General features: G+C 48.0%; 4 protein-coding genes across 5 annotated transcripts; 3 read left to right on the forward strand and 1 right to left on the reverse strand.

Annotated features, from left to right (window-relative positions):
• The first annotated feature begins 59 nt into the window (after positions 1-59).
• BNIPL (BCL2 interacting protein like) lies at positions 60-8902 on the forward strand. Its single transcript, XM_044239186.1, has 10 exons — positions 60-656; positions 1487-1582; positions 2014-2078; positions 2537-2761; positions 5798-5980; positions 6153-6255; positions 6537-6668; positions 7445-7531; positions 7716-7814; positions 8276-8902. The coding sequence occupies exons 1-10, from the start codon at positions 541-543 to the stop codon at positions 8310-8312; spliced, it is 1143 nt and encodes a 380-aa protein (XP_044095121.1). The 5' UTR covers positions 60-540; the 3' UTR covers positions 8313-8902.
• A 299-nt stretch (positions 8903-9201) lies between these two features.
• On the forward strand, positions 9202-11257 carry C2H1orf56 (chromosome 2 C1orf56 homolog). The gene is made up of 2 exons (XM_044236513.1): positions 9202-10218; positions 10962-11257. Exons 1-2 carry the CDS (start codon positions 9202-9204, stop codon positions 10980-10982), a joined length of 1038 nt encoding a protein of 345 aa, XP_044092448.1. The 3' UTR covers positions 10983-11257.
• Positions 11258-11523: 266 nt separating this feature from the next.
• CDC42SE1 (CDC42 small effector 1) lies at positions 11524-19575 on the reverse strand. Its single transcript, XM_044239187.1, has 5 exons — positions 19423-19575; positions 15758-16069; positions 15111-15221; positions 14108-14196; positions 11524-13817 (listed from the first exon to the last, which is right to left on the reverse strand). Exons 2-4 carry the CDS (start codon positions 15809-15811, stop codon positions 14122-14124), a joined length of 240 nt encoding a protein of 79 aa, XP_044095122.1. The 5' UTR covers positions 15812-16069; positions 19423-19575; the 3' UTR covers positions 11524-13817; positions 14108-14121.
• Positions 19576-20352: 777 nt separating this feature from the next.
• MLLT11 (MLLT11 transcription factor 7 cofactor) lies at positions 20353-26423 on the forward strand. Of its 2 annotated transcripts, none has more exons than XM_044239189.1 (2): positions 20353-20543; positions 25104-26423. In XM_044239189.1, exon 2 carries the CDS (start codon positions 25110-25112, stop codon positions 25377-25379), a length of 270 nt encoding a protein of 89 aa, XP_044095124.1. In that variant the 5' UTR covers positions 20353-20543; positions 25104-25109; the 3' UTR covers positions 25380-26423. The 2 variants fall into 2 exon arrangements, with proteins under 2 accessions (XP_044095124.1, XP_044095123.1); XM_044239188.1 differs by having other exon boundaries at positions 20358-20589.
• The last annotated feature ends 421 nt before the right edge of the window (positions 26424-26844 follow it).

The following is a 26844-nucleotide window of genomic DNA, read 5'->3' on the forward strand; positions in this document are numbered from 1 at the left end:
CTCCGATAATGGTTTCAGCCTCCTCGAGATTCATCTCCCTTCTTCCTGCCATATGGAATGTCTCCCTTCATTAACGTTTTTGGGGAATGGAGAGCAACAGCCTTTCCATCTCTCCGTATCCTCGGCCTTTCATTCATTTCTTCTTTCAGAGCGCTCTTAATAACGGCGTTCCCAATCTTGCTTATGCTTTATAAGCATAGTCTTAAAACCAAAATTTTTTTACCATTGCCTTCCCCCCCTTTTCTTTCTTTCTTTCTTTTTTTTTAAAGAGCAGCTTCCAGAAGTTATAAGGAGTCTGGAAGAGAAAACAAATTGCCTTCCTCAACTCCCCTAAGACAAGACACTTTAGAAAATGTCCTCTCTTCCCTAAAACCCGCCCCCACATAGGCAGGGTTTTCTTTTGGGCAAACCTGCTGCTTGGGAAGGGAAAAGAAGGGAGGTGGCAAAACCTGTTTGAAGGTAAGGTTACCTCCCTTCCACACCTCGCTCCTCCTTGGAGGCAAGAGCAACAACAGTGAGACAGAGAAAAAGGACACAGAAATGCTGGGGAGCTGGGACAAGGAGCTCCCGGACAGCTGCAAAGTGGCTGAGGGAGGCAGGAAGACCCTGAAGATGGGAACCACACAAGAAGCAGGAGAAAAGACGTTAGCCCTGGGGTAAGTAAGATCTGGCTTACTTGATTGGAAACAAGCTACGAAGAGTCTTGAGGGACTTTGCCACCGTCAAGCTCTGACCAAGGCAATTCTCAGCTTCCTGGAAGAGACATGACTGCAAGAGGGCAAATCTGCAGGGAAGGGGTAGTTTGTGGCTCTAGGCAGGAAATGGGGAGCTGGGGGGTTTCAGATTAGTTCCCTATTGTTTTGTTTTTAAAGGAAACTTACCTATTTCATGTGTATAAAACTACCCCTTGTTGTCTGCTTTCTCACACCCACTCCCCAGAATGGCCCTCTGGAATGCTGATCTAGAAAGAAATTTTAGGTCCCGGTACTCCTTCCCAGCAAATCACTCTCACTCTTCCTCCTTACCGTCTTCCCCGACCTATCTGCCTCTCGTGGTTTTCCCTGACCACTCCCCAGCTGGTGGAGGAAAGGCAGGCTTAATGAGGTACTGTCTTCCCCAACTCTGCCTAGTGACAGCTGGGCAGGTCTGTCAGGTTCCAGCCAGCTGAACTGGGGACTATCTCTACCCACTCTGTGTAGGTGGAGCAATGCCATAGAGGTTAATAGGCTTAGCTCTACGTGTCCCATCTTTCCTCCCATCTTCCCTTGGCTCCTAAACCCCACTGGAGGGTTCATCTGTCTCCAGGTAGTGGTGGGTGTGGTAGGGGTATCTGTCCAGGAGACAAGAGCCCACGTCTTTTTTCGGGCCTATGCTCTGCTCTGTACCTTCATTACTGTTCATTCCAGTGTCTCCTACCTACAAACCAGCTCCCTTAAGACACGGCCTAGTTTATCTCATGATCATCCCTTCCTCGGGGGACTTGTAGGGCCGGGGAGAATGCCGAGGCAGCGCACCCAGCAGCATCCCTCAGACTTGGGGAACTGGAGCTGAAGGAGGAGTGGCAGGATGAAGAATTCCCCAGGTAAGGACCGGAGGGATGCTCCTGAATGGAAGGTGGGAATGAGAAATTAGGACTTGAAGGAAGGATGGGTTAAAAGAAGGCAGAGGCAGTAAGATTGGTAAGATTTTATCAGGGCTGGTGCCGGGTGGCTCAGTCAGTTGAGCGTCTGACTCTTGTTTTTGGCTCAGGTGGTGATCTCCGAGTCAGGGGATCAAGCCCTGCCTTGGGCTCTGCACTCAGCAGGGAGTCTGCTTCCCTTCTTTCTCTCCCTCAGTGCTCCCTGCCCTCCCACCCCCCAACCCCAGCCCCCTCGGCTTGTGTACTCTCTCTCAAATAAATAAATCTTAAAAAAAAAAAAAAAGTCATATCTTGGTGAGAGGATTGATAAACTGATAGCTGGCTTGATTCATTTAACCTGCATTTCTGCCCCCTTTGTAATCTTTCCCCTCTAGATTTCTTCCTGAAGAAGCCGACCCTTCTGAAGGTTTTGACGATCCTGAGAGAGGTTCACAGGCAGGTAGGTAAATTTGGAATCTAGGCCACAAGTTCTTGATGCTAGGCCAGTGAAGGGCTGTGCTGCCCTCACCCCGTTGTAGTTCCACTGCTACTTTCCCAAATAGCCCCCGTGGAAGTTTGTTTGTTTTTTTTTGTTTGTTTTTTGTTTTTTCATTTATTAGACAGAGATTACAAGTAGGCAGAGAGGCAGGCAGAGAGAGAGAGAGGAGGAAGCAGGTTCCCTGCCAAGCAGAGAGCCCAATGCGAGACTGATCCCAGGACCCTGGGATCATGACCTGAGCTGAAGGCAGAGGCTTTAACCTACTGAGCCACCCAGGTACTCACCACCGCCGTGCCCCCCCCCCCCCGCAATGGAAGTTCTTTAGAATTCACCCCATATATCACTATCATATGCAGGAATTCCTAACTCCCCTGCCAACACAGACTTTTCTATTCTTTTCTCCCCTATCCCAACCCCAGGTACACCCAGCACTTTAGCCCTGTGTGGCCCACGCCCCATGCGGAAGCGTCTTTCTGCCCCAGAGTTGCGACTGAATCTGACCAAGGGCACTGGAGGCGATGGAACTTCTCCCACAAACTCTGTACCTTCGTCTCCTGATGGTAGTTCTGACCTGGAGGTAGACGAATTGGAGACACCTTCAGACTCCGAGCAGCTGGACAGTGGACATGAATTTGAATGGGAAGGTGGGCAAGAAACCGAGGCCTGAGCTGGTAAAAGTAGAAGCTAGAGTTAAAGAAGCTCAGGGTGGATTTTATGGGACTAAAGTTAGAAACAATTAGGTGGGGACCAAGTGGTAAGGTCAGCAAAATTAATTTCCTCAGAATGGAAAGGTAGAGTCTGTAGATCCAGTGTGAGAGTAGACAGTAGAGGGGTGGGAAGGGTCCTTTGTTAAGGAAGCTTTCACTGAGTGACTGTGATATGCTATTACTGATCGAGAACCGAGTTATAAGGATAAATAAGATTGTCCTACCCTCAGGGAGTTCTCTGTTTAATAAGAAATTAACACATATACAAGTAAGTGTAGTTGAAGATTATGGTCTACATACCTATAGGGATGTATGCAGGGGTAAGGACAAGGTCAGTTCTGCCTGAAAGGCATTAGGAAAGACTTCACAAAAGAGGTGATTCTGAGCTGATCTTTAGGTAGCTGGGGAGGCATTCTAGGTAGAAGCATCAACTTGGGTAGGAGTATGGCTTGTTGGACATGTTGGGGAGTTCAAAGTATTAAGCATGACTATTTTAATATTAAGGAAAACTTTGTTTCTTCTCTACTCACAACGCTTCTGACACCAAATGTATGAGTTTTACCCACAAATTCTCCACTTTTCTAGATGTCAACAGGGTATCCTAGAGTTCACCTGTGATGCTTGACTGGAGTTAGTACAGACCTCCCAGGTTTGCCACAAGATTGCTCTCGACTTCAGAGCAATCACATGTCCAAGCTGTTACCTGAGCTTCTGAATGAGCTCAAATGGGCTTCTGAATGTTGGTAGGAGTCAAATCATGGGGATTACCACACTGAGTAGTTTAGATTTTATCCTGTAGGCAATGAAAAATCACTGAATAGTTTTATTTATTTATTTACTTACTTATTTAATTTGTTTTTTATTGTTAACATATAAGGTGTTATTTGCTTCAGGGGTACAGGTCTGTGATTCATTACACAATTCACAGTGCTTACCACAACACATACCCTCCCCAGTGTCCATCATCTAGCTACCCTATCCCTCCCCACCCCCACCAGCAGCCCTCAGTTTGTTTCCTGAGATTAAGAGTCTCTTATGGTTTGTCTCCCTCTCTAGTTTCATCTTGTTTCATTTTTTCCTCTCTTTTCCTATGATCCTCTGCCTTGTTTCTCAAGTTCCACATATCAGTGAGATCATATGATAATTATCTTTCTCTGATTGACTTATTTTGCTTAGCATAATTCCCTCTAGTTCATCCACATCATTGCAAATGGCAGGGTTTCTTTTGTTTTGTTTTTTTGGTTTTTGGTGGCTGGTACATATATACCACATCTTCTTTATCCATTCATCTGTTATTGGACATCTGGGCACTTTTCATAGTTTGGCTATTGTGGACATTGCTATTAGAAACAATGGGGTGCATGTACCCCTTTGGATCACTACATTTGTATCTTTGTGGTAAATACCCAGTAGTGCAGTTGTTGAGTCGTAGGGTAGCCACTGAATGGTTTTGATCAAGGGAGTAACATGATCCGATTTAATGGCTCTAAAGAGGTTGGAAACAACCAAAAGGTCTGTCAGTAGAGTATTAATTCTTACATGGTGTATCCATGTTATAGAATACTTTTTAAAAAAATTTTTTTAAAGATTTTATTTATTGGGGCGCCTGGGTGGCTCAGTGGGTTAAGCCGCTGCCTTCGGCTCAGGTCATGATCCCAGGGTCCTGGGATCGAGCCCCGCATCGGGCTCTCTGCTCAGCCGGGAGCCTGCTTCCTTCTCTCTCTCTCTGCCTGCCTCTCTGCCTGCTTGTGATCTCTCTCTACCAAATAAATAAATAAAATCTTTAAAAAAAAAAAAAAAAGATTTTATTTATTTATTTGACAGACAGTAGTAGGTGAGTAGGCAGAGAGGCCGGCAGAGAGAGAGAGGAGGAAGCAGGCTCCCTGCTGAGCAGAGAGCCCAATGGGGGGGCTCAATCCCAGGACCCTGAGATCATGACCTGAGCCAGAGGCAGAGGCTTTAACCCACTGAGCCACCCAGGCGCCCCAGAATACTTTTTTTTTTCTTTTTTAAGATTTTTATTTTTTAAGTGATCTCTACACCCAACATGGGGCTCAAACTCACAACCCCACCATCAAGGGTCAGTGTTGCATGCTCCACCAACTGAGCCAAACAGACAACCATTTTCTAAGATGAGGCAGCTGTTTCCATTGCTATGGAAGGATCATGAGAACTATTGAGTATGGTATATTGCCATTTGAGTAGGAAAGGTAGGGTAGAAAACAAAGCTTGCTCTGTCTGTAGGATAGAGGGTAAAATGGAGTAAACAGACTAAAGACATGGAAACCAGTCAGGAGGCTAGCACTAAGGCCAGATGAGAAATGCTAAGAACCTGAATCAGGACAGTAGTAGTAGAGAGAATGATAAGAGAATATAGTGGAGATAATATAGAAGAAGATTTGGAGTCCAGTTGGCTGACAGAGAAGAAAATCTTTGATAATACCAGTTTTCTCTCTCAGCCACCTAGATGGATGGAGTCATTCATCCAGAAAGGAAATATGGGAGAGAGGAGGAAGAGAAGGAGTTTGAATTACACTTGGGTCTGGTGGCTTGGAGATGACAGAAAGACACAAACTAAAGGTGTCCACTCTGAGCATTTAGGGACATGGGTTAGAGGGGCAAATTTGGAATCATCACCTTACTGGTGGTTATTGAAGATATGGGAACAGAGGATTTCACCCAAGGAAAGGCACAAAAAATAAGGAAGAATCTAGAAAAAAACTAATACTGGCAAGGGAAATGGACCTACCATAGTGCAGGGTTACCTCACGGCCAGTGTCTAGCGAAAAAGTGAGGATTGTGAGTCAGAGGAAAGAGAAACCAGCAAGGCACTGGACAAACTAGCGCTGGAATCCTAGAAAAAAACTGAGGAATGAGAGGTTAGAGCAATCCACTCTAGAAACCTGGGGAAGTTAGAAGATACTGAAGGTCTGTACTATGCCTTACTGACCCTTCCCCATCCCTCTCTTTCAGATGACCTGCCCCGGGCAGAAGGTCTGGGGGCCAGTGAGGCAGTGGAAAGGCTGGGCCGGGGTTGTGTGTGGGATGTGGCTGGAGAAGATGGTCGTCACTGGAGGGTGTTCCGGATAGGACAGCGGGAGCAAAGAGTGGACATGACTGTCATTGAGCTCTATAAGAAAGTCCTCTCTCATGGAGGTAATTGCTCAGATATGTGGCAGGGAAAGACCTGCGACTTCCTGAATAGAACATCAAAGTTGGAAACTCAGTCCCTGGGTTTAAAATCCTCAGAGTCCTTCAAGCTAAATAGATGTACTGTCTGTCATTCCTAGTTGTTGACTGAATGAGTTTTCCCCTCTGTCCGCTCCAGGTTACCATGGTGATGGCCTCAATGCGGTTATCGTCTTCTCTTCCTGTTACCTACCCAGCAGCAGCATCCCCAACTACACCTATGTCATGGAACACTTGTTCAGGTGAGATAGAAGCCCTGAAGGCTCCAGGGGGGATGTTAAGGAGGGAAAAGTGAAAAAGAACCCCCTGGGATGCCTGGATGGCTCAGTTGGTTGAGTGTCTGCCTTTGGCTCGGGTCCTGATCTTGGGGCCCTGGGATCAAGCCTCACCTCGTTGGGCTCCATGCTTGGGGGAGATCCTGCTTCTCCCTCTCCCTCTGCTGCTTCCCCTGCTTGTCCCTCTCGCTCCCCAAACCCCAAGCATGTACCTCCCCTGACAGTTGTGTCCCCTCCCGGCCCCCCAGGTATATGGTGGGAACTCTGGAGCTACTGGTCGCTGAAAATTACCTGCTTGTTCACTTGAGTGGAGGCACGAGTAGGGCCCAGGTCCCACCTCTGGGCTGGATGCGCCAGTGTTACCACACTCTGGACCGGCGGTGAGCCACGAGGGCAAGAGGGCCACAACTACGCCTTCTCTTTCCCTCTTTCTGCTATTTCCTCTTCCATTTAGTCCCTTTCTCTTTTCCTTGTTTCTCTCCAACCCTTTCCAGGCCTCTCCTGTCTTCTGTACTCTCAGAGTTAGGGAAACCTGGTTTCAGATCTTGTCTCTATCATTTACCTTGGACAAGTCACTTAACTTCCCCGGGACGCGGTTTTCTTCTCTGCATAATGGCAATGATAATAGTTTTGCCACTGGCCATGTGTGAAAATCCAATAAATCGAGGTGGCATACCCCTTCCTTTTCTCCCCATCTTGCCTATTAGTTTATTGCCCAGGCCGCCATTTTCTGCTTCTGTCCGCCTTCTATACCTGACCCATATGGCTTTGTTCCCCGAGATGTTCCTTTTCCCTTTTTCTTTCCCCCATCTTCCCTTTGCTCACTTTTCTAGCTCATTTCTTTTTTGTTTTTGGTGTCCCGGTCCTGGGAGCTATGGGAAAAGGGGAGTAGCCAAGAATTTCTGTGAGGGTAGGGCACAGGAGGGAGATGGGACAGGAGGATTCTGACAAGAGGAATGCCTAAAAATGAGGAGCACAAAGGGCTAAACACAATGGGTGGAGCTCAGATTACAGGCCAAGGAGGGGGGACTAGACCCCACTGCCGGAGAAATCTAGAAACTGCAGATGTGAAGGAAGTTAAAGCATAGAACGTAGCCCCACCTGCTCTTCCAGCATGAAGGTAGAAGAGTAGAATGATCTCTTTCCTATTCTTCAGGCTCCGGAAGAACCTGCGTGCCCTGGTGGTTGTTCATGCCACCTGGTACGTGAAGGCATTCCTGGCACTGCTGCGGCCCTTCATCAGGTACCAGCTCTGAGGACAAGGATGTCTTCTCTCCCATTTTCAAAATCAAGATGAAGATTTTTCCCCAGCCTGGCTCTTTCTAGCCTTAACCATGCTCTGCTTGTTACATTGCCCTTTGTAAGGATCTCCAGGAACCCTCTTCCCAGTACAACACACAACCTGGTTTATCCTCCTCTCTTTTCAGTTCCAAGTTTACAAGAAAGATCCGTTTTCTGAACAGCCTGGGAGAGCTGGCCCAACTCATCTCCTTGGATCAGGTTCACATCCCTGAAGCTGTCAGACAGTGAGTCCCGAGCTTGAGGAGAAAAGTTTGGGGTGGGATGTATAAAGCCAGTTCCAGCTTTCTTAATGCCTTGGGGGAGATGCAGAGGAACTAAAAGATAGGGGCCCTGCTTCTAGATGCTTCGTTGTATCTGGGAAAACTGTGCTCACCCAGAGAAGAAATTAAGGCCTGCACCCAACAAGAACAAAGGAAAAAAAACACACACACAAAACTATACATATAAGTGCTGAGGCATCAGAGATAAAGGAATATTCACAGCACAGAACTTAGTCGTAGAAGTTAAGAAGTCAAGAAGGGCAGCAAAGCAGAGAAAATACCCAGTGGGGAGGGCCTAAGGGACAAAGGAGCCTGAGGACCACCAGTTCAAGCAGCCAATCTTTTGACTCTTGCAATTCTCTGGCTTCTGTCCCCAAACCAGTGAGTAAAACCCAGGTCCTACTTTTTTTGTTTTTCTCTCCTAGGCTGGATCGGGAGCTCCATGGCTCACGAGGGACCTAGAGGAAGAAAAGAATCAAGGGCCTTAGAACCAAGCAAAGATTAATCTGCCTATGCTCTAACCCTGAAACATCTGGGCTGTTCCCTAAAACACCTCCTCCTCAACCCCAGTACCACAGGACCTTCACATTTCCCTGGGGTCTCATTCCTCTCATGACCGTGCCTTCAAAGCAGGGCTCCAAAGTCTGGAACCTCATTTGCCCAGTGATCATCAGTTCAGCTATAGGGGTGTATGTAGTGGCATCTTGTAGGGGAATGGGGAAGGCTGCAGAACCTTGGGCAAATATAACCGCATTTCTCTGAGTGTCCTTTTCCTCCCCTGTAAGTGGAGGTGCTGAGACCCTTTCCACCGGGGGCATGCTAGCAGTCTGTGAAGCTCTCAGTAAGAGGTGGAGGGGAGGCCAGGGCTTAACTCACTGCGCAGCCTACTGGGAACCGGGAGTCAGCTCCCTAAACCTGGAAGAACTGCAGCTCCCTTCTTTGTCACAGCTGTTGCCTGTGGGTCGGGAAGGAGTGCTTTCCAAACGTGTACTTTTGTCCTCTTTAGTAAATTCTGATCCGTAGCGGCTAATAAACTGCGATGCGAGGTTTAAGCCCGGTTCCGAGAAGTGCCCTACTTGCCCAGGCCCGTAGCATCACAATGCGTCGGTCGGTTCTGGCACGGCGTTCTGGCCGCGGTGGTTCCTCGGTTTTTGATCTCAGCCCTGGGGGCTGCTCTGCTAGGGCCCAGGGGGAGGGGCGTGGCACGCGCATACGAGGGCCCCTCTTCCCTCCCCATCCGCAGGGCGCGGTTCAAACGACCCGCTGGGTCGCGAGCGGAAGGGAGGGAGAGAAGGTAGGAGTCCCGGCCTCCCTCGCTGGCCTCCCTCTCAGCCGCACACCGGCCGGCCCCATGGTCCCCGCCGCCGGCGCGCTGCTCTGGGCCCTGCTGCTGAGTCTGGGGCCCCGGGCGGCGGGGGCCCAAGGCCTGACTTCCACCGAGACCCAGCGGGTCAGTTTCCGCCTCGGGGTCCCTATGTCCCGCCACTACCGGACCACCCTCCGGACCGGTGGCCCCAGGAGGATGAAGGTAACAATGGAGGATGAGGATGACGTCGGGGCCACTGTCGAGCGCCTAGCAGGCCCGGCTGCTGCGGAGCTCTTGGCCTCCACGGTGGCCACAGGCGTAAGCAAGTCGATTGTGTCGTCTGCCGAGGAGGATGAGTCTTTGGAAGAGGGGGTTGTGATTAACGCCAGAAAGAATAACATCACTGCAGCGTCTTTCAGCAGGGGTTACAATACAGCGAGGGTGCCCAGCTCGAAGTTTAAAGCAAATACCCAGGAGGCGGAGATCAGGATGTCTACAGACGTGCCGGCCAACACCTGGCAGCCTACTGGGGGGGAAATACAGCACCCCGACAGTACCATGAGCCAGTGGTCCACAGCCGGGTCCACCCCTAACCGGTGGCAGCAGCCCTCGCAAACGGCCATGCCCCCTCCCGAGGATCTGCGGCTGGTGCTGATGCCCTGGGGCCCGTGGCACTGCCACTGCCAGTCAGGCACCATGAGTCGGACCCGGTCTGGGAAGCTGCAGGGCCTTTCTGGGCGCCTTCGAGTTGGGGCACTGAACCAACTCCGTACAGAGCATCGGCCGTGTACTTATGAGAAATGTCCATGCAACCGGCTTCGGGAGGAGTGCCCTCTGGACTCCAGTCTCTGCTCTGACACCAGTTGTACCACTCAGACCACCACCAGTACTACCACCACCACTCCCACACCCCCTCTCAGCTCTAGAATCAGACCTACACCCTTCCTCTTCTTTGGCCCCAGCCCCAGCCCCAGCCCAGCCCTTGCTTTTTGGAGACGGGTCAGGATCGGGCTGGAGGATATTTGGAACAGTCTGTCTGCAGTGTTCACAGAGATGGAACCAGTAAGTGTTTGCATGAAGTGTTACTTACCTAGTTTCCCCGCTGATGTGTAATATACTGGTTACATCGTTGGCTGCTGATGCCACCTATTTCTTGAGCAACTGCGGGTTGGTTAATGGGCAACATATACTACTGGTCATGGGAGGGTTATGGCCCAAATCATGAGAATTATAGCTGTATCAACAATTCTTGATGCTGATCATAGATATGGAAGATATTAATAGTTCTCAGCTTATTAATAGTTTAATAGTAACAACATCCAGTATTTGAGGTCTTACTATGTACTCTTTACCTGGATCAATCCTCACAGTGCTGTGAGGTGTAATTATCCCCACTTCACATAAGGGATGGGGGTTTACAAAGCTACCAAATGACAGTCACAACAGGATTGACACTAGTACTGATGTCCCTGACCACCACTATCCCAAAGGACTCCTGGGATTATTTCCAGCAATTTCAGAATTCTTCAGGAAGGATAGTCCTCTGCCTTTCTCAGTTGACAGGGTTTCAGGAACTTTGGGGAGAAGGGAAGGACAATAAAATAGTATACGTGGTCTGTCATTTTGCTAGTTTTTATCTTTCTCCTTGGGTATTCAATACCGTTAATTCAGTATAAAAAGGCAGCATAAACGGGGCAGTGGTGTTGAGGGAATGAGGGCTTCTGGGGAGGGAGACGAAGCAAGGAAGGGAAAAGAATACAGATATAGTTGTAATATTTTCCCTTTTTTTCTGTTTCCTCACCCAGCTAGAGAAAAACCGCAGGTAATGGCCACTTCATCTGCAAGAGGTTTCAGCATCTCAACCTATCCACCCTTTTTGATCCCAGCACCCACTGGATATTTTTAGTACAGAAAAACAAAACTAGAAAAAAAATTGTTTGGTCTTGTGTCTTTTTACAGAGGTATCTGAGGTGGAGACCAGAAATCTCTTGAACCTTAAAACTGAACTGTGTAACCAGCAGCATTGGGCCTGATCCCTCCCCTTGTCCCCCAGCATATTTTATCCCCCCCTCCATAATGTTGATGTTCTTCCTCTGCTTCATTTCCAAAGTCATTTTTAAACAAGTGATTGTTTAAAGACTTGAAAAATCTCAGATAAATGCCAAGAGGAGGGAACAGGAAGAATAAGGAGTTGAGCCCTTGGAAGATACTGGTGGTCTTCTCCTTGCCTTCACAATACTTGGCCTTCTGTCCTTGCAAAGGGCGAAGATGGCACAGAATTCCACGTCAGCTACTTTTTAGCAGTTACCTTCATCAACTGTATTTATCCTTTGACCCCAAACATGCCTGTAGTGATTACTCTGCGACTACTTTGCTTAAACATTTTTTATTTGAAAAATGTATTTAAAAGTCCAACACATTTTTAATATAAATTATGACTCTCAAACCCTTTGCCATCACTCTTAAATACAGTTCAAGTGATGGTAGCATACACGTTAGAAAAGGTAGCTAAAGGCAAGAGAATACCAAAGACTGTGGCCAAAGAAGAGGCATTAGGATAAGGCGGTAGATCGTGGTGACCAGAGTCCATGAGTTCCCCATCCTTCTCCCCTATGACCCCATCAGATTGAATATAACCCTCAGGCTATTAAGCTACTTTAGGACAACCTATGAGCTACTTTCAGAACAACTAGCTACACTGGAACAGAGTAAATTGGGAATGTATGACCAATCTTAGACCCTGAAAAGTGGCAGGAAATACACTGAAATTGGAACAAAATCAGAACCTGTCACTATAGGTAGGGCAAACTGGGTGGATGGTAGACTCAGCAGAGTGGATCCTAGTTCCCACCTTCCTGACACCCTCACCATCAAATAGGATGCTTCTTGTTGCTGAGCTAATGAGAGACCCCCATCCTCTCAGTCAAGAGCTGGCAGGAGCTCACCGGTCTCGTTCTGCCTTTCTAACCACTCTGAGGGAAGGGGCCAGAAGAAAAAAAAACACCTGAGAAAACAAACTGCCTAAAGACCCTCCTCCTGCAATATTTTCCCACCTAACACAGACTCTTCAGCCAGGTGGGGAGTGGGACCTGGTCTTCAGACAAAACTCCCTGAGTCTTATTTGTGTCTGGTTCTAGGACTAGAGCACAGAAATGGAGCTTAAAGTTTGCAGAGGATAAACTTGGGTGTCTATGGCTCTCCTTTTTTCTCCCTCTCTTCCCCAATCTCACCATGCTCAGTTCATGCCTCCACACTTCAGGAACCCCTCCTCCAAAGAAGAATGGAGAACAGTACAATCCACCAGAGACATGAACCCATGCAAAGCACAAGCAACACATCGAATAAAGGGCTGTTTTCAACATTGTGTGCGGCCCTAGTAAGCCTACTTTGCAAGAGGGCCTGGTTCATCTGTGGCTCAGGCTTAGGTGAATGATGGGATGAGAGGAGGGTGGAGAAAACACTTTGGAGAAAAATACCTGGACTCTTGAGCAGTGGTTCTCACTTAGGAGTGATTTTGCCTCCTAGGAGACATTTGGCAATACCTGGGGGCATTTTTTGCTGTCATAACTAGGACATACACCCTACTGAATGTCCTATAATGCGCAGGACAGTCCCCCATTAAAAAGAATTATCCAACCCAAATGTCAGAAGTGCTGAGGTTGAGAATCCTTGCTCTGGAGGTTTCCCTGCTCCCATGTGGTGAGGATCTAATATCCCTAACCTCACAGATTGTTTTCAACCTACCATGCCTCTCATCCTCAATGGTTAGGATATACATTCTCAGACATACCTCTTAGTTTTGCAGCATTCTGAGTTTCTCTCCAGATCCCTCTTCCACCTCACCTGAGCCAGCAGGGAGATTGGCAGAGGGCAGGCCAGGTCCCCAAGACTTAAATGGGATCCCATCAGGTTAAGACCCACTTCTTACCTTAGCTTTCATTCAGTGGGAAACAATAAGGTTCCTAATGGGGCTGGGCTGAAGGCAGAGGTAGTAGAAAGAGGGGGGTAATTAAGAGAACTCATCTTAAATTAAACTTTTAATTAATTTAAAAAGATGTTGGAGAACTCACAATGCTGCAGAAACAGGGTTAGAGGCCTCCTGGAGAAAGAGCTGGTAGTGGCAGAGAGAAATCGAGCTTAAGTTTTGGGACCTAAAGAGAAAGAATATATAAACTAGGCAGTGGTCACCCTCCTACCCCCTGCTTGACGTCTGCTTCAGTTCATTCCAGGAGGAAAATGGAGAAGGGCAGGGAGGTAAGGAGCTTCTCGGAAAAGCCGGCTTCAGCTTTGGTAATCTCACCCACCTACCCCATTTAAGGAGTTCCAGGTTAAGAGTTTAAAAACAGATGGCACCTAGACCGTCATTCAGGAGAAGGGAATGCCTTCCAGGTTCCCAGAAAACTCCTATCTCAGATCTGAGAGTGTCCAGGGCTTCAGCTGAGCTCCTCTGGCCAACCAGTAGTCACATGGTCAGTCCTGCTGCCTTGAGCCCATCTCCAGGAGGGGCTAGAGCCAGAGGGAAGAGAGGGAGTCCAGCCCCCAAGCCTTCTGAGGCACTAATAGGCAAAAAGGGAAAAGAGGGGCCCTGGGGTCACTGGTTCGAGGAGGGGGCACCATCTCTTCTGGGCTGGACACGGAGCAGAAGCTTCAGACAGCAGAGCCTGATTAAAAAAGAAATTGAAGAAGGTAAGTCTCAAGGAAAACTGAGGCAGTCAGGGAGAAGGCACCACCTAGCACAGACTCTAGACTATTTCCAGGGTGGTGTTCTCTTGATTTCTGTCTGTACCTCCCTCTCTCTCTGCCTTTCTACATCCGAAATTCTTGACCCCTCCATTCTTATTCATCCTTCCTCCTCTCACCTCCCATTCTGGCAGAGATCAGGGTTCCGAGGTAAGGCATCAGGATGCTGACAGGGGCTGGAGGTACTGAACAGGTTTCTCTACTCACTCACCGTTTCTATTGGAGCTACAATCCCCTAGAATTGCTCCATGGCCTGTCTCGGTTTCCCTTGGATCTCATCTGCTCCTGAACTGCACCTGTCTGTGAAAAAGCACATGGGAGACCCTCACCCCAAGTCCAGGTATCGCACAAGCAATCTCCCCTGTGCCCTCCATGAAGAGGCTCACCCCATCTCCCTGGCAATATAGTCAATCTGAAAAGGTTAAAACCAACAGCCATTCTTCCAAGGAAGTCTCAAAGTCTCCCTTCATACTGACTCTCATGAGACTGAGATAAAATGGGTCTTCGGATACTAAGAACTCTCATGAAGGACTCTCATTTTTTTTTTTTTTTAAAGATTTTATTTTATTTATTTGTCAGAGAGAGAGAGAGTGAGCATAGGCAAACAGAGTGGCAGAGGGAGAAGCAGACTCCCTGCAGAGCAAGGAGCCCAATGCGGGACTCGATCCCAGTACGCTGGGACCATGACCTGAGCCAGAGGCAGCTGCTTAACCAACTGAGCCACCCAGGCATCCCCAGGACTCTCATATTTTTCTGAGTTTTGCAATCAGTGAAAAGCCTCCTTCACTATGTCCAGGCCCGTTTCCCTTATGTTGAGAGCAGAAGAGAGTATCTGGCGTTATTTAGAACAGGAGTATGCAGCCTTCTTCCTGCCTCAACACACCCAGCCATGATATAACTTACTATGGCACTGGAATAGCAGTTCTTAATTAACAGAAGGGTTTGGGTTGTTGGCAAAAGCCCTCCAAATAACTCCTGGGTCATATATATTCCCCATCCTGATGATGAACAATCTGCTAAGTGTAAAAATAAGGGAGCCTAGGCCAGAGACCTGAAATGCCAGGTCTCAGGTTTGTGCAGCTGGTGGCCAGGACTAGAATCCTAGCTTCTTACTTCCCCACCGGGTATTTACCATGTCCCCAGCCCACACTTCAGCAAAGGGGAAAGGTTCTAGGCCACAATCCCATATCACTCTCTCCCCATTCTCTCATTACCATGGCAAGTCCATCTCCGGCCCCCATCTCCCCAGAGCCAATGTGAGTCAGGTGGACAAAATTCATTGGTTCCCCAATCATGGTCCGGTCAATTCGTCTCCTTTTCTTCTTCTGTTTAGAGAAGACAGGGGGGAGTTAGGTCTGCAACTGGAAAAAGGGAATAGAGTCCTGAAAATCACTAGGGGTAGAGCTAAGGGCCCAATGGGCAAGGGTATGTGGCATCACAACAAAGAAATCACTAGAGTATGAAAGCCAATAACATATAGACAGAAAGGACATAGGGAGGGTGGTGAGGACAGGGGCCCGCAGAGGGAATACTAGACAAAGAAAGGACATATCCAAGTCACCTCTGGCTGATGAGGAAACAATGGGAAAAACTGACAGGTATTTAGCTCCACCTACAACCCCTGCCCAAGTCAGAATGGACAAAAACAGGAAGTGATAGCTAGGACAATTCACTTCCTCCATCACACAGTCCCCCTTGATTCCAAGTACACACCTGCCTGGCCAGAGAGACTATCCTGACGGAGAGGGAAGCAAGCAGCGTGCCTTCTAGGCACCAGATCATAGGTGGTATGTCTGCCTCACAGGCCCGGGTAACTAGATTCTTTGTGCACCAGGGTGGGGGTCGGGGCTGGGGGACTCACCGGCTGGGGTTTCTCTACCACACAGCAACCCAATTTATGCCAAAATTCACTCATGTTCCCTGATGGTTCCAGTTTCACTCCTCTGCCTGAGGCCCCAGAGGGCTCTTGCTCTGGTGCCTTGACTGCCCACTCTTCCGTCCCTTCAGGTGTGACAACAGCCTGAGTCTACTCAGCTGCACGGGTCTGGAGACAGCAGTGTCCAAGGTACCCTTGGCTGGGCAGGGAGGGTCAGCGTCTCAGACTGAGGGTCAGCAGGGCCAGGCCAGGCTGAGCAAGCAGGCACAAGGTTATGTCTTCCTCAGACGCAGAACCCTGGATGAGCAGAAAGTGAAGAGAAAAGAAAGTTAGTGAGAAATCCTACCTTTACCATGTATCCCACCTTGACAAGTCTCCTGGTGAGGCCAGATCTTCTCCTTCTCCCTTGAAGGCCCAAGTCCTGCACCCAACACTAACCCCTCCAAACAAAAGGACCTCCCATTTTGACTCCCAGAGAAAGAAAAGAATCAGAAGGGCACCAAGGGGTAGAGGCGCTGCAGCTGCTGGAACCAAGGGAGAGGAAGGGGACAGAAGCATTTAGGGTGAGGATGGGAGAGGCCAAAGGCTAGTGGCAGAAATGAGCACAGTTTGGGGGTGCTACAAGCCCCACGTTCCTTCTCCCTGGGTTTAGGGCAGAAAGGGAGGGGCAATTAAGTGACTTTGAAGAGGAAATGGTGGTTTTTCGTTCTCACAAACAAGACCTCCGCCCTTGTCCCTCCCTTTTTCCTTACCTACCCTGAACATCTCTTTAAGACTGAGACCTTGACTGCCAGGTTGTGGGTGATTAACTGCAGCAGTTTGGACCTCAAAAAAGACTTTTCCTACACTGAGGAATTTCTTCCCTTTCGATTCCCTGACCTTGCTCCTCCTCATTTCCCTCAGCTGAGATCCAACCTCTCCCAGAAGCCACCGAACATTTCCTTTATTACTTGACCTTGAGATCCTTCCTGAAGGCTGTCTGCAGCCTGTTTATCTGTGTCCTGTGTGTGCACTCTGGTGGCACAGCCATTTCTGTGCATGTGTGTCTGGTACAGACCATTTGCACACTGGTTGTAGGTATGTGTACTTGGTGTAATCTGTTCCACGAGGAATCTTCTTCCGGCCTCCCCATCCTCTTCACATGTCCTATCGTGCCACTCTGCTCTGCCCCACGCCCCGTAAGGCCCAGGCCTCCCCACCTGTCTCCTCCCCTCATGCTGGAACCTGTTCTCTCCTCCCTTCTCACCACTTCCATTCCCAAGCTTCATCAGCCAACCAGACACAAGGAACTTTATAACAGCGTTAGTGTCCAAGGAAGAACTTCCTCCCCTTTTCCTCACTGCCAGCCCAGATAGGGCCCATCTGGGTTTCCTCTGTGCTCATGGCACTTCCCCAGGCCTATGATATAGGCAACCTCAAAGATTCCCAACAGGGCGGGGCACCTGGGTGGCTCAGTGGGTTAAAGCCTCTGCCTAGGTCATGATCCCAGGGTCCTGGGATCGAGCCCCGCATCGGGCTCTCTGCTTAGTGGGGAGCCTGCTTCCTCCTCTCTCTGCCTGCCTCTCTGCCTACTTGTGATCTCTGTCTGTCAAGTAAATAACTAAAAATCTTAAAAAAAAAAAAAAAAAAAAAAGATTCCCAACAGGGCAGTTTCACAATTACACTCCAGCATGAACAGAAATCTCCCTCCTTTCCAGGCCTGGAACCCCAATGCTCTGACATCCTAAACTCATCTAAGAACTGACAGGACTTTTTTTAATAACCCTGGAATGAGATCACAGGCACACTGAGATACAGCCTGAAGGGGAGAGAAGAACCCAGAAGCCTCGGCCTTGGCTTACTCCCCTTCCCACCACTGGAGGGGAGGAGTAATGAGACAGGGCAGAAGTCAGAACACAGCTGTCCAGAGAGGGGAGCTGTGGTCAGTGGGGAAGTCAGTCAGTCAGTCACAGGGTTTGTCGCAAACCCAGTGGCAGCTGGTAAGGGCTGCAGGCAGGGGAATGAAGAAAACAATGAAGAATCAGAGGAAACCCCCAATACCACCAGACAGACTGTACAGACTGTGGACTCTCTCCCAACACCCGTTCTGAACAAAGCTGAGTGGACAGAAGTGGAGGGTGGGAGGGGAGAGGAGAGAAGAGAGGAGAGAAGAGGGGAGAGGAGAGGGAAGGAAAGGGGCAGTGGAGGGAACAAGGACGTTTCTGTTCCCTTTCCAGGGACCTAGCCAGAGCTGGGTGGAGGGAAAGTGTATGTGGGACTTGGCACGAAAAGGGCCAGTGATGATGAGAAATGACCAGGAAATTCCATTCCCTACGACATAGAACATAAGGGTCTCTGAAACTTGGCAGTGGGGTCAGAGTGCGGAGAAGACTGGGCAGGGTGAATGTGGGCGGTGGTGGGGGGACAGGGCCAGAAAAGGAAGTAAGAGCCACTCTCCTCTTTACAAATATCTAGAGAAGAGTGGGTTGAGGAAAAATGAAGTCCTGAGCTGGTAAGCGCAGGAAGAAAAGGCACCCAAATTCAATGCCCACTATTTTAGGGCCCCCCACCCCCAGGGGAGGGGAAGGGGCTGGGAAAACAGCAGGAGGAATCAGGATTGGACTACATAAGGCCTTATCCTGACAGACAAGCAGCACTGAGAACTGGGCCAGAGTCCCAAACAGGAAGGGTGAAATAGGGAGCTAGGAGACACCAAGGTCACATTGGGGCTTAGGGAGCTTCCAAACTATTGGGGAGTGAGCAGGAGGAGGGATGGGAGAAAGGTTCCAGAGAGGAAGGATGTACAGAGGTAGTTCCCGGGTCCTGTCCTAGCCTGAAACCGGTTTTCCCGGTCCCGCTGCCTTCAGCCTCAAGGCCTCCAACCCGCTGCCCGACAAGCCTTCACAAGAAGCAGCTGGAGAAAGAGAAAGAGAAAGAGAATTGAGAGAACAGAGTGGGCAACTCTGGCTCCAAGCCCGGGGCTGCAGCTGGTTCCTTGTAGAGACCTCCAGACGTGGAGGGGTGCTGAGGGGCAACAGAGAAGTAGCTGGACACGCACTTTTCAGTCAACTGACAGGCATCTGCCCCAGCACCAACTCTGTCCTCCCCCCACAAGAAAGGTCTTGTGGGGTTGGGGGGGGGGGGACTTACGAGCAAACAGGGCTAGGCCCTAAGCTCCCTGCCCAGCAGATTCAGTCCGACAGACTCCATTTCTGCCCACTCCCCAACTCTACCCAGAAATCCTCCGCTCCTCCCAAAGCTGAACCAGGATTGGGAATCTCGCTGTGAATTTTTCGGATTCTGTCACTGTCTTCCGTGGTTGCTTCGGGCTCGGGCTCAGCCCTTCCAGGACCCAACTGGGCTTGCTCTGTCCGGCCCACGCCACCACGGAGTTCGGTGAGTCTCGAGGAGAACTTCTCCCCCTCTCGCCTCCCCGCGCCCCACCCCCAGCACCCCGACACCCCAGTCCCTTCCTGCCCTCGACTCTACAGCGGCCCGGGCCTGAGCAGCACACGAACGGTGGAGGGGACGGAGACTGTGTCTCGGGGAGCGCACCCCTTCTCCCACCGACCCAGCATCTGGGCGGCCCTGGCCTCCCTCCTCCCCCACCCCCAGCATCCGGTGCGCCTCCGCCCCGAAGCACAGGCGGGGCACCCGGGCCCGAGTCTCACCTGCGGCGGTCTCACCAGCAGCGCTCCGGCATCGAGGCGTGCAGCTGCGGCGGGTGGGGGGCTCCGGCGTCGGGCCCTCCAGTGTGGGCTTCCCGGCCTGGCTCCGCAGCGCGGCGGGGGAGCCGAGGGCGGGCCGGCAGAGGTGGGGCTGGCTCAGGGCGGAAACGGCGGCGACGCGATTACGAAACCCGTCCGGACCGGAGCTGGGCGCACTGCTCCCCGCTGGACTGGTGAGGCATTGCACCGCGCGGGGCAGTGGGAGGGGGCCTGGCAGCCCCCGACGGCCGCCGCCCCTGCTGCACGGACTGGGGACTTGGAGCCTACGAGAGGGCTTTCTCCTGAGCCGGACCCCGGAGCTGCGCGGTCCGCAGTAGCACGTCACCTTTGCGCGCCAGGCCTTGCGGGGCAAAACCAATAGAAGCCCCCCCCCCCCGACCCCCCGGAGCCAGCCAAGTTGAGAGATTCGCGGGGGCACCCCCCAACACACACACACACACACACACACCCCTCCAACACACACACACACACACACCACCCCACCCCCCCTCCACCCGCCCAGTTCTCTCGTGCTCTACCCAAAGTGGAACGGGGCTAGGTTTACTCATTGTGAGGGTGCGGAGGCGAGCCGCCAGAGGAGGGTAGGGATTGGAGGGAGGGGTAGAGGGTTTTTCTGATTCTCAAAAATAAAACACTTCGTAACTTGAAATCCTTAAATTGGGGAATAAGGGAACACTCCTTTATTGTTATCTAGAGCTAAGCTTTTTAATCCATAATCCTAAAATTAGGGGACAATTAACTGCTCATTCATTGCACCCCAGTCAGCATGGGGGTGCTGTAAGAGCTCGGGAATAATTGTGCCGACCAATAAGCCTACGGAGATGCTTTAATCCTTTCTCCCTCCCTAAAGTGTTCTGGAACCTATCATTTGAATTAGCCGAGTCAGGCAAGGAGGGGGCGGGGAGTCCTTCCGCCCTTCTTAGGAGGGGCTGCATTGCAGGGGGAGACTGAACAGATAGACTCAGCCACGGAAGAGGGAGAGGGAGTGAGAAGACAAAGCCGTCAAAACCACAACAGCTTTCTTTTTCTCCAGCCCAGAGCAGACGCCGGAGCCCCCCCCCGAGGTACTCCTTCCGTCTTTGGAACACATTAGTAATTCACTGATAACAGGTAAATTAATTGAGGGAATGGGGGCAAGGGGTTGCAAAGATAGAAGAGTAGCTGCTTCTGGTTAGGTTGAAGACCCTAAATAAGGATAAGGTTGGGGGACAACTCAAGAGGAGAGAAGGGGGCGCTATGAACAATGAATGGTTTTTTGGTCCCCTTGTTATATCTCTTTGCTAAGATCTCCATCCTTGCCTTCTAATCCACAGACATTAATTTCTAACAATATACATGTAGCTATCATTTCTCAGCATTTATTTCAAGTATCTATTTTCCTATAATCTGTCTTATGTATTTTATTATCCTCAGTTGTTATCTGTATCTTTTTCAAGCTATAATTTTTTGATGAATGTTTAATGTTTGTTGTGTTTTTTGATGAATCCCTAGTCTTCTGTTTTGCTCTAACCTGTACTTCCCCATATTTACTTTTTTTTTTTTCCCCATCTTGTTCCATTGTGTGTCTACCTTCACCCCAAACTGATTTGTCTCCATAGAAGGGAATTTGCGAGAAGGGATGAGATAATATTGAAAGTAATCCCCACCTCTCTTTTAACAGTCTCCCGCTCCCTGTAACAAACCTTTGCTCCAAAGAAAGAGGCAGCTTGAAGTAGGAAGGTGGGGGCCTTTGTGTTGTGTTGGAGAATTGCCTGATCCCATTTTGAAAACAGTACATCCCACAAAAGGTGCATAGGGTCCCAGATTCTGGAAAGGATTATTTGCAGCTCATTGGGAGTAGATGAGGGAAGGACATGACCAACAGGAAAATCCAAGACCAGAATGAGGCAAATATAATGAGATGCCAGAGAGCTTCCATCCCCTCCAACCACCATCCCTTGTCCTCCTCCCTACCCCCCCTTAAGGTGGCAGCATGACACAGCAAGGCCCTGTTGGGCAGGCCTTGGATTCCCACAGACGGTCTAGACAAAGGGTATTTGGGTGTGTCTGTGTGGCTCAGAGTGTGTCTTTTTATACTATACATTTGCTAATCATGTATCTTTAAGAATAGATGGTGATATTTAGAAATCACCTTTGCCTAAAATATCTGGCTAATTTAAAATGAAGGACAGTTAGACGTATTTATTGAGTGTATATTGTGGTCCAAGCCCTTTAAGGAATGTAAAGAAAGATGAGGTATGTATGGGTGGAGAACATTTGGGGAGGGGAAGAGAAAGCTTACTGGAAAGGGACCTCTTGCAAAATTTGGAAATTAAATCCATACTATATTAAATACCAAAAGTTCATTACTAATGAATGTAATGTAATGTAGATGGTGCTTTGTTTCAATTTTCTGTGTAGTCAGTGTTCTTGACTTGATTTTAAGTGCCATACATGCTTGTGTGAGTGTCTTTCTAGAATGCATTTGTACCCTCTGTACAGCCTCTGAGTCAAGGCATAGCCAGAGATTTTAGGTCTTGTAACTTAATACTTCATAGAATTTCCTTTAGCATTTTTAATTTGCAAGATACATTCTGCCAGACATTCAGGGATTGTTCGGACACTTTTTATATATACTCTGGTTTTAAGAAAAGGCGTTAGTTTGTCAAAGAGCTTTTTCCCTGTCTCAGATTCTACCTTGCTCTCTACTGCCTTTTTTGCATTTTCATCATTCAGATCAGAGTCACAGGGAACATTCAACACCTAATCCACTGAATATCTGTTTTTCAGGAACCAAAACAATTCTTGCAAGTTTTGAGAATATTGGTATAGGATTATATAAAACTGTGGGTAACTATCTATTCACAGTACAGCAAAAAAAGACCAGATTGGGAATGAGACCTGGGTCCAACTGCCTAGAAGGCTTCAGAAGTCACTAGATAATTTCTCACATTCTTTCTTTCTTTCTAAATATACTCTATGTTATAGCACAGAATATATTTATTTTATTTATTCCTTTTTGAAAGTAATCTCTACATCCAACATGGGGCTCACTCATAACCCCAAGATCAAGAGTCACACAGTTCAACGACTGAGCCAGCCAGGCACTCCTAACATGTTCCTAGTTTTAAAATTGTATGTTCTTTCCCCCCCCTATGATTCTATTTTTTAAAGAATGTACATGCGGGGGCACCTGGGTGGCTCAGTGGGTTAAAGCCTCTGCCTTTGGCTCAGGTCATGATCCCAGGGTCTTGCTCAGCAGGGAGCCTGCTTCTCTTCAGGCCTCTCTGCCTGCTTGCGATCTCTGTCTGTCCAATAAATAAATAAAATCTTGAAAAAAAAAAAAGAATGTACATGTACCCAGCATTTATACTGAGCTTGCTCTGGAGGGTACTGGTAAGGGAGGGGATATTAAAAAAAAGCCAGCAAGGTAGGCAAATAACTGGTAATCTTGGGGAGGGGGGAAGAAAGGAAGGAATGAAAGAAGGGAGGGAGGGAAGAAGGAAGGAAAGAAAGAAAAGAAAAAGGAAAAGAAAAGAAATCAGAAAAAACAAGGGGAAAAAAATCCCTGTGGTCAGTCTGTAGTCAGTAACACTGACGATTCCTGAGGTTTGCATCTTGGAATCTCCGTAGTCCCAGATTGAAGCCTGGAGTTGGTAGGCTGAGAGGTACAACCATTTTTTGTAGCTCTCTTTCTGTACATGTCTCTGCAAATTACTGTGGAGATGATCAGAGCTGAATAGCATAGGATGATGACCTCACCTTTCTAACATGCTCCCCCACCCTGTTCCAGTCCCCACATAACCCTCCTTCTAAGCAGCTTCTCTGCTGAGTAATGCTCAGTTCCCAGGGTTTATTTTGGAGCCTAAACGTCAGAAGAGAAAGAGCAATTGACAATTGACTTTTAACATTAAAAACATCCTAGTCTGCCCACTCTCCAGTCCTGAAGCCCCTACAATCACACATAACCACGCTCTAGATTAAGGCTTTCTTTTTTGGCCCTAGTTGAGATGGTTCACATTATCTGGGGTTATAGAATTTCTGTAGTATAGTGGTTATCATGTTCACCTAACGTTTTATGGAGGCAGTTGGGAACCTATTTAAGGCCACTATTTTTGAGCCTCAAGGTCTGGTAAGAGCCAATGGAGTGCGTTGGGAGGAAGGCCTTTTCAAACGGGGGTTCTATTTTTGGAGGCAATGGAACGTTCTTTCTATTTCTTTGGGAACATTTCAGCTAAGTCTTTGGCCCTTTCCCTTGGCCAGTAACCAGCGGGGGGAAGGAGATATAATAGTCATATAACATCAGGGTGTGGGTGGAATGAGCAGAAAAGGTGATAGGAGCACTCCTTAAAGCATGGAAAAATATCTAATTCTGAAGAGGGACTTTTCTCCTTCCAATCTAAGCTCTTACTCTCCTTACCTGGGATTTCCAATCCATTTGCTCTCAGGTATAATCTAGCATTGGGATCAGAGAAAAAAAGATCTTGTTAGAGCGTGGGAAAATTCTTTTAGTACCTGGGTTTTGTTTTGAAGGAGAGGTAGGCTAGAGAGAAATAGAGACTATTAGGGCTTATCTGTGGGCTAATAGGTGGGGGGTGGCAAGGTATGGATTGTATTAAATGGAGAAAATTAATCAGCAGCCTTGAATGTCTTATTGTGTGCAAAGCCCAGCACTTGTGAAGAAGGTGTAAAGTCGACTGGTTTTCACGTTTAGGGAAACTCTGTTTCTTGAAGGAGAGAGATTATCCCTATTCAAGACACATAACAGTGATCTGTAGCCCCAAACTGGTAATAGTGGGGTAAAACTATACAGGGTGTTGGTGGAGATGCTGGGAGATACAGAATAGAGAGAGCTGAGTAAGTTTAAGGATGTTCTCCTGGAAAAGTTGAGTTTATAGCAGGGTTTAGAAGGCAGGGAGGAAAACAGAAAGCAGAAATCTCATGGAAGCCCTTTTTAGAGGTACCTATTAAGCCAAAATCAGGAAAAAGTCAAGGATTTACTAATATAAGGATTTGGGGGAAAGATTCCTCTAAGGACTTGAATTCCTAGGGAATTCTAGGGACTCCTCCAGTAGTCTTGAAACTTGGGTACTTATTTTAAGACGGAGAGTAGAGGAGCTTCCGGTTGGTGAAAACATGTGGAGACGTGGGAGAGCAGTGCACCTGGGGAGGGAATGGAAGCTCTGCACCCTTTCCCTATACCCCTGGCCTTGTGCATCTCTTCCATCTGCTGTTCTTGGTTATAGTCTTTTATAATAAATTGGGAATCTAGGATATTAAAACAAAAAAAAAATGGGAGAATAGAGGGAAAAAGCAGAGAGTAGAGAAAGTTAAGCAAGACAGGAATGAGCATAACTAGCAGAGAATGTGCTACTGCTAGGAAGTTTGGGACCAGATTCTAGAAGGCCTTGAGAACCAGACCCAAATTGACTTGAAGAAGTAGGCAGTGAAGCAAGTCATTCCAAGATGGGGAAAAGTTAGGAAATGGTAGAAAATGGTAATAAAGGTAGGGGGTCCCAAAGCTTGTTCTACGGAACTTGGATCATGTACAGAGGAAATGAGGATGTGAAGTTTTTAATAAGGAAAGGCCATGGAACATGAAGAGGTTGCTGTAGCATGAACACTAACAAGTGCTTTCTTTCTAGGAAGTTATGAGGGATCCTGTGAGTAGCCAGTACAGCTCCTTTCTTTTCTGGAGGATGCCCATTCCAGAACTGGATCTGTCGGAGCTGGAAGGCCTGGGTCTGTCAGATACATCCATCTACAAGATCAAAGACAGCAGCGCTGGCAAAATGACCGGGCAAGCAACAGGAGAACAGGAGAAAAGCTCCGAAGGCGATTCCCTCCTTGAATACAGCACCTTCAACTTCTGGAGAGCTCCCATTGCTAGCATCCACTCCTTTGATTTGGACTTGCTTTAAGCCCAAGACTTCTCTTTCCCACCACCTGCTGTCACGGTCTTCCCTTTCAAGCCCCTTCCTTTCCACCCTTTCCTCCTATTAATCTTGCTCTCTCCCCTCTATTGTGTTGAGGTGGTGCTGATTAATCTGCCAGAGTTGTGTTGTATTTATTTATTTATTTATCTATTTATTTATCTATCTATTTATTTATCTATCTCTCTATTTTATCAGTTTCTCTCAAAAGCCCTTAAGCCACAAAGAAAAGGGTTTGAGCAATGGAGTATTGGATCACAGTGGCCCTCCACCACGGCCCCAACTAATTCCAGAAAACAAGCCTGGTGGGGGCACCAGAGAGTAGTACAATGGTACAAAATGGAGGGTGGATTTTTTTACTTCATTTTAATCAGCTTTAGAGATTGCTTAAACCTAATTTCCTGCTCCAGATCAGTAAACATAAATCTTTCTTCCACCGTTGTTGAAAACCTTAGAAGTTTTCATTTGAGATTATCTGCGATAAGACAGTAGGATTTCTGAATGGCTAAGGTGATAAGTCTCTTGCTATTTGATCCTGCTCCTTGTAATATATGTTTTCTCAGAGAAATTGGGGATAGTTAAAAGTATAAAACAAAGGAAGTAATACATCATGGAAAATTAAAATAGGAGAAAGCACTGAATCATTTCAGAAATAACTACATTCTCAAAAGGGTGTTCCTCCTTCAAGCCTACTCACTTTGTAGCTTTGCTCCTAACTGAAAACTCTGAGGAAAATGACTCCAATTTCAATTCTTAAGATGCAATCTTACTGACTACTGTGATAATCTGTAAGGTTTTGATTTGGCTTCTGAAAGGCATAGGGTTTGGCCTTTAGTGTTTTAGTCTTGCCTTGCATCTGCAATGTGTAATACCGATCAGTGGGCCTCAGGCACACTTCTTCAGCTACCTTGAGACCATGAAATAATCACATTTATGACCATACACCTTGTCCCCTCATTCCTTCCAAAATTATTGCTGCTGATTTGTGCTGCCATTTACTCATTTCTTTAATAAAGACATTCGATCCCAGGACTGGATTCTAGTTTTCTCTCTCTTCAAAGAAAAGCAGTATAGATCCCTGAAATTAGCCTTTCTTTCCCCTTCCGCTAGGAAGAAAGGGGGCAACCAACCACTTTTCTACTTGCACACTGGCTACCAACATACTGAGGTGGTAAGTCTAGTTGCCTAAGAAACCAATTCACCCAAATGTGTTATCTGTCTCATCTCATTAACAAATAACAAAAAAAACCCTACTATTTGAACTTTTACAGAGGATGTAAACAGGAATGAAACAAGATTTTGACTCTCAAAAAGGGAAGCCGTAAATATCAAAATGGATCTTAGATGGGGAGTATACTGTAAATACTTTAAAGATGACACTAGCAAGTTAAAAAACAAAAACAAAAAAACCCCACGAAAATCTTGGGCTTTGAAAGGCCCACCATAAAACACA

This window comes from Neovison vison, chromosome 2 (genome assembly GCF_020171115.1).
Source record: "Neovison vison isolate M4711 chromosome 2, ASM_NN_V1, whole genome shotgun sequence".
Lineage (NCBI taxonomy): Eukaryota > Metazoa > Chordata > Mammalia > Carnivora > Mustelidae > Neogale > Neogale vison.

Coding starts and splice junctions, on each gene's coding strand:
- BNIPL (XM_044239186.1), top strand. CDS start 541: ATGCTGGGGAGCTGGGACAAGGAGCTCCCGGACAGCTGCAAAGTGGCT. Junction 7,532..7,715: donor CTGCTGCGGCCCTTCATCAG/GTACCAGCTCTG, acceptor CTCTCTTTTCAG/TTCCAAGTTTACAAGAAAGA. Junction 7,815..8,275: donor ATCCCTGAAGCTGTCAGACA/GTGAGTCCCGAG, acceptor TTTCTCTCCTAG/GCTGGATCGGGAGCTCCATG.
- C2H1orf56 (XM_044236513.1), top strand. CDS start 9,202: ATGGTCCCCGCCGCCGGCGCGCTGCTCTGGGCCCTGCTGCTGAGTCTG. Junction 10,219..10,961: donor TGTTCACAGAGATGGAACCA/GTAAGTGTTTGC, acceptor TTCCTCACCCAG/CTAGAGAAAAACCGCAGGTA.
- CDC42SE1 (XM_044239187.1), bottom strand. CDS start 15,811: ATGAGTGAATTTTGGCATAAATTGGGTTGCTGTGTGGTAGAGAAACCC. Junction 15,222..15,757: donor TGGTAGAGAAACCCCAGCCG/GTGAGTCCCCCA, acceptor TTCTCTAAACAG/AAGAAGAAAAGGAGACGAAT. Junction 14,197..15,110: donor CCGGAGATGGACTTGCCATG/GTAATGAGAGAA, acceptor GCTTTTTCACAG/ACAGGTGCAGTTCAGGAGCA.
- MLLT11 (XM_044239189.1), top strand. CDS start 25,110: ATGAGGGATCCTGTGAGTAGCCAGTACAGCTCCTTTCTTTTCTGGAGG.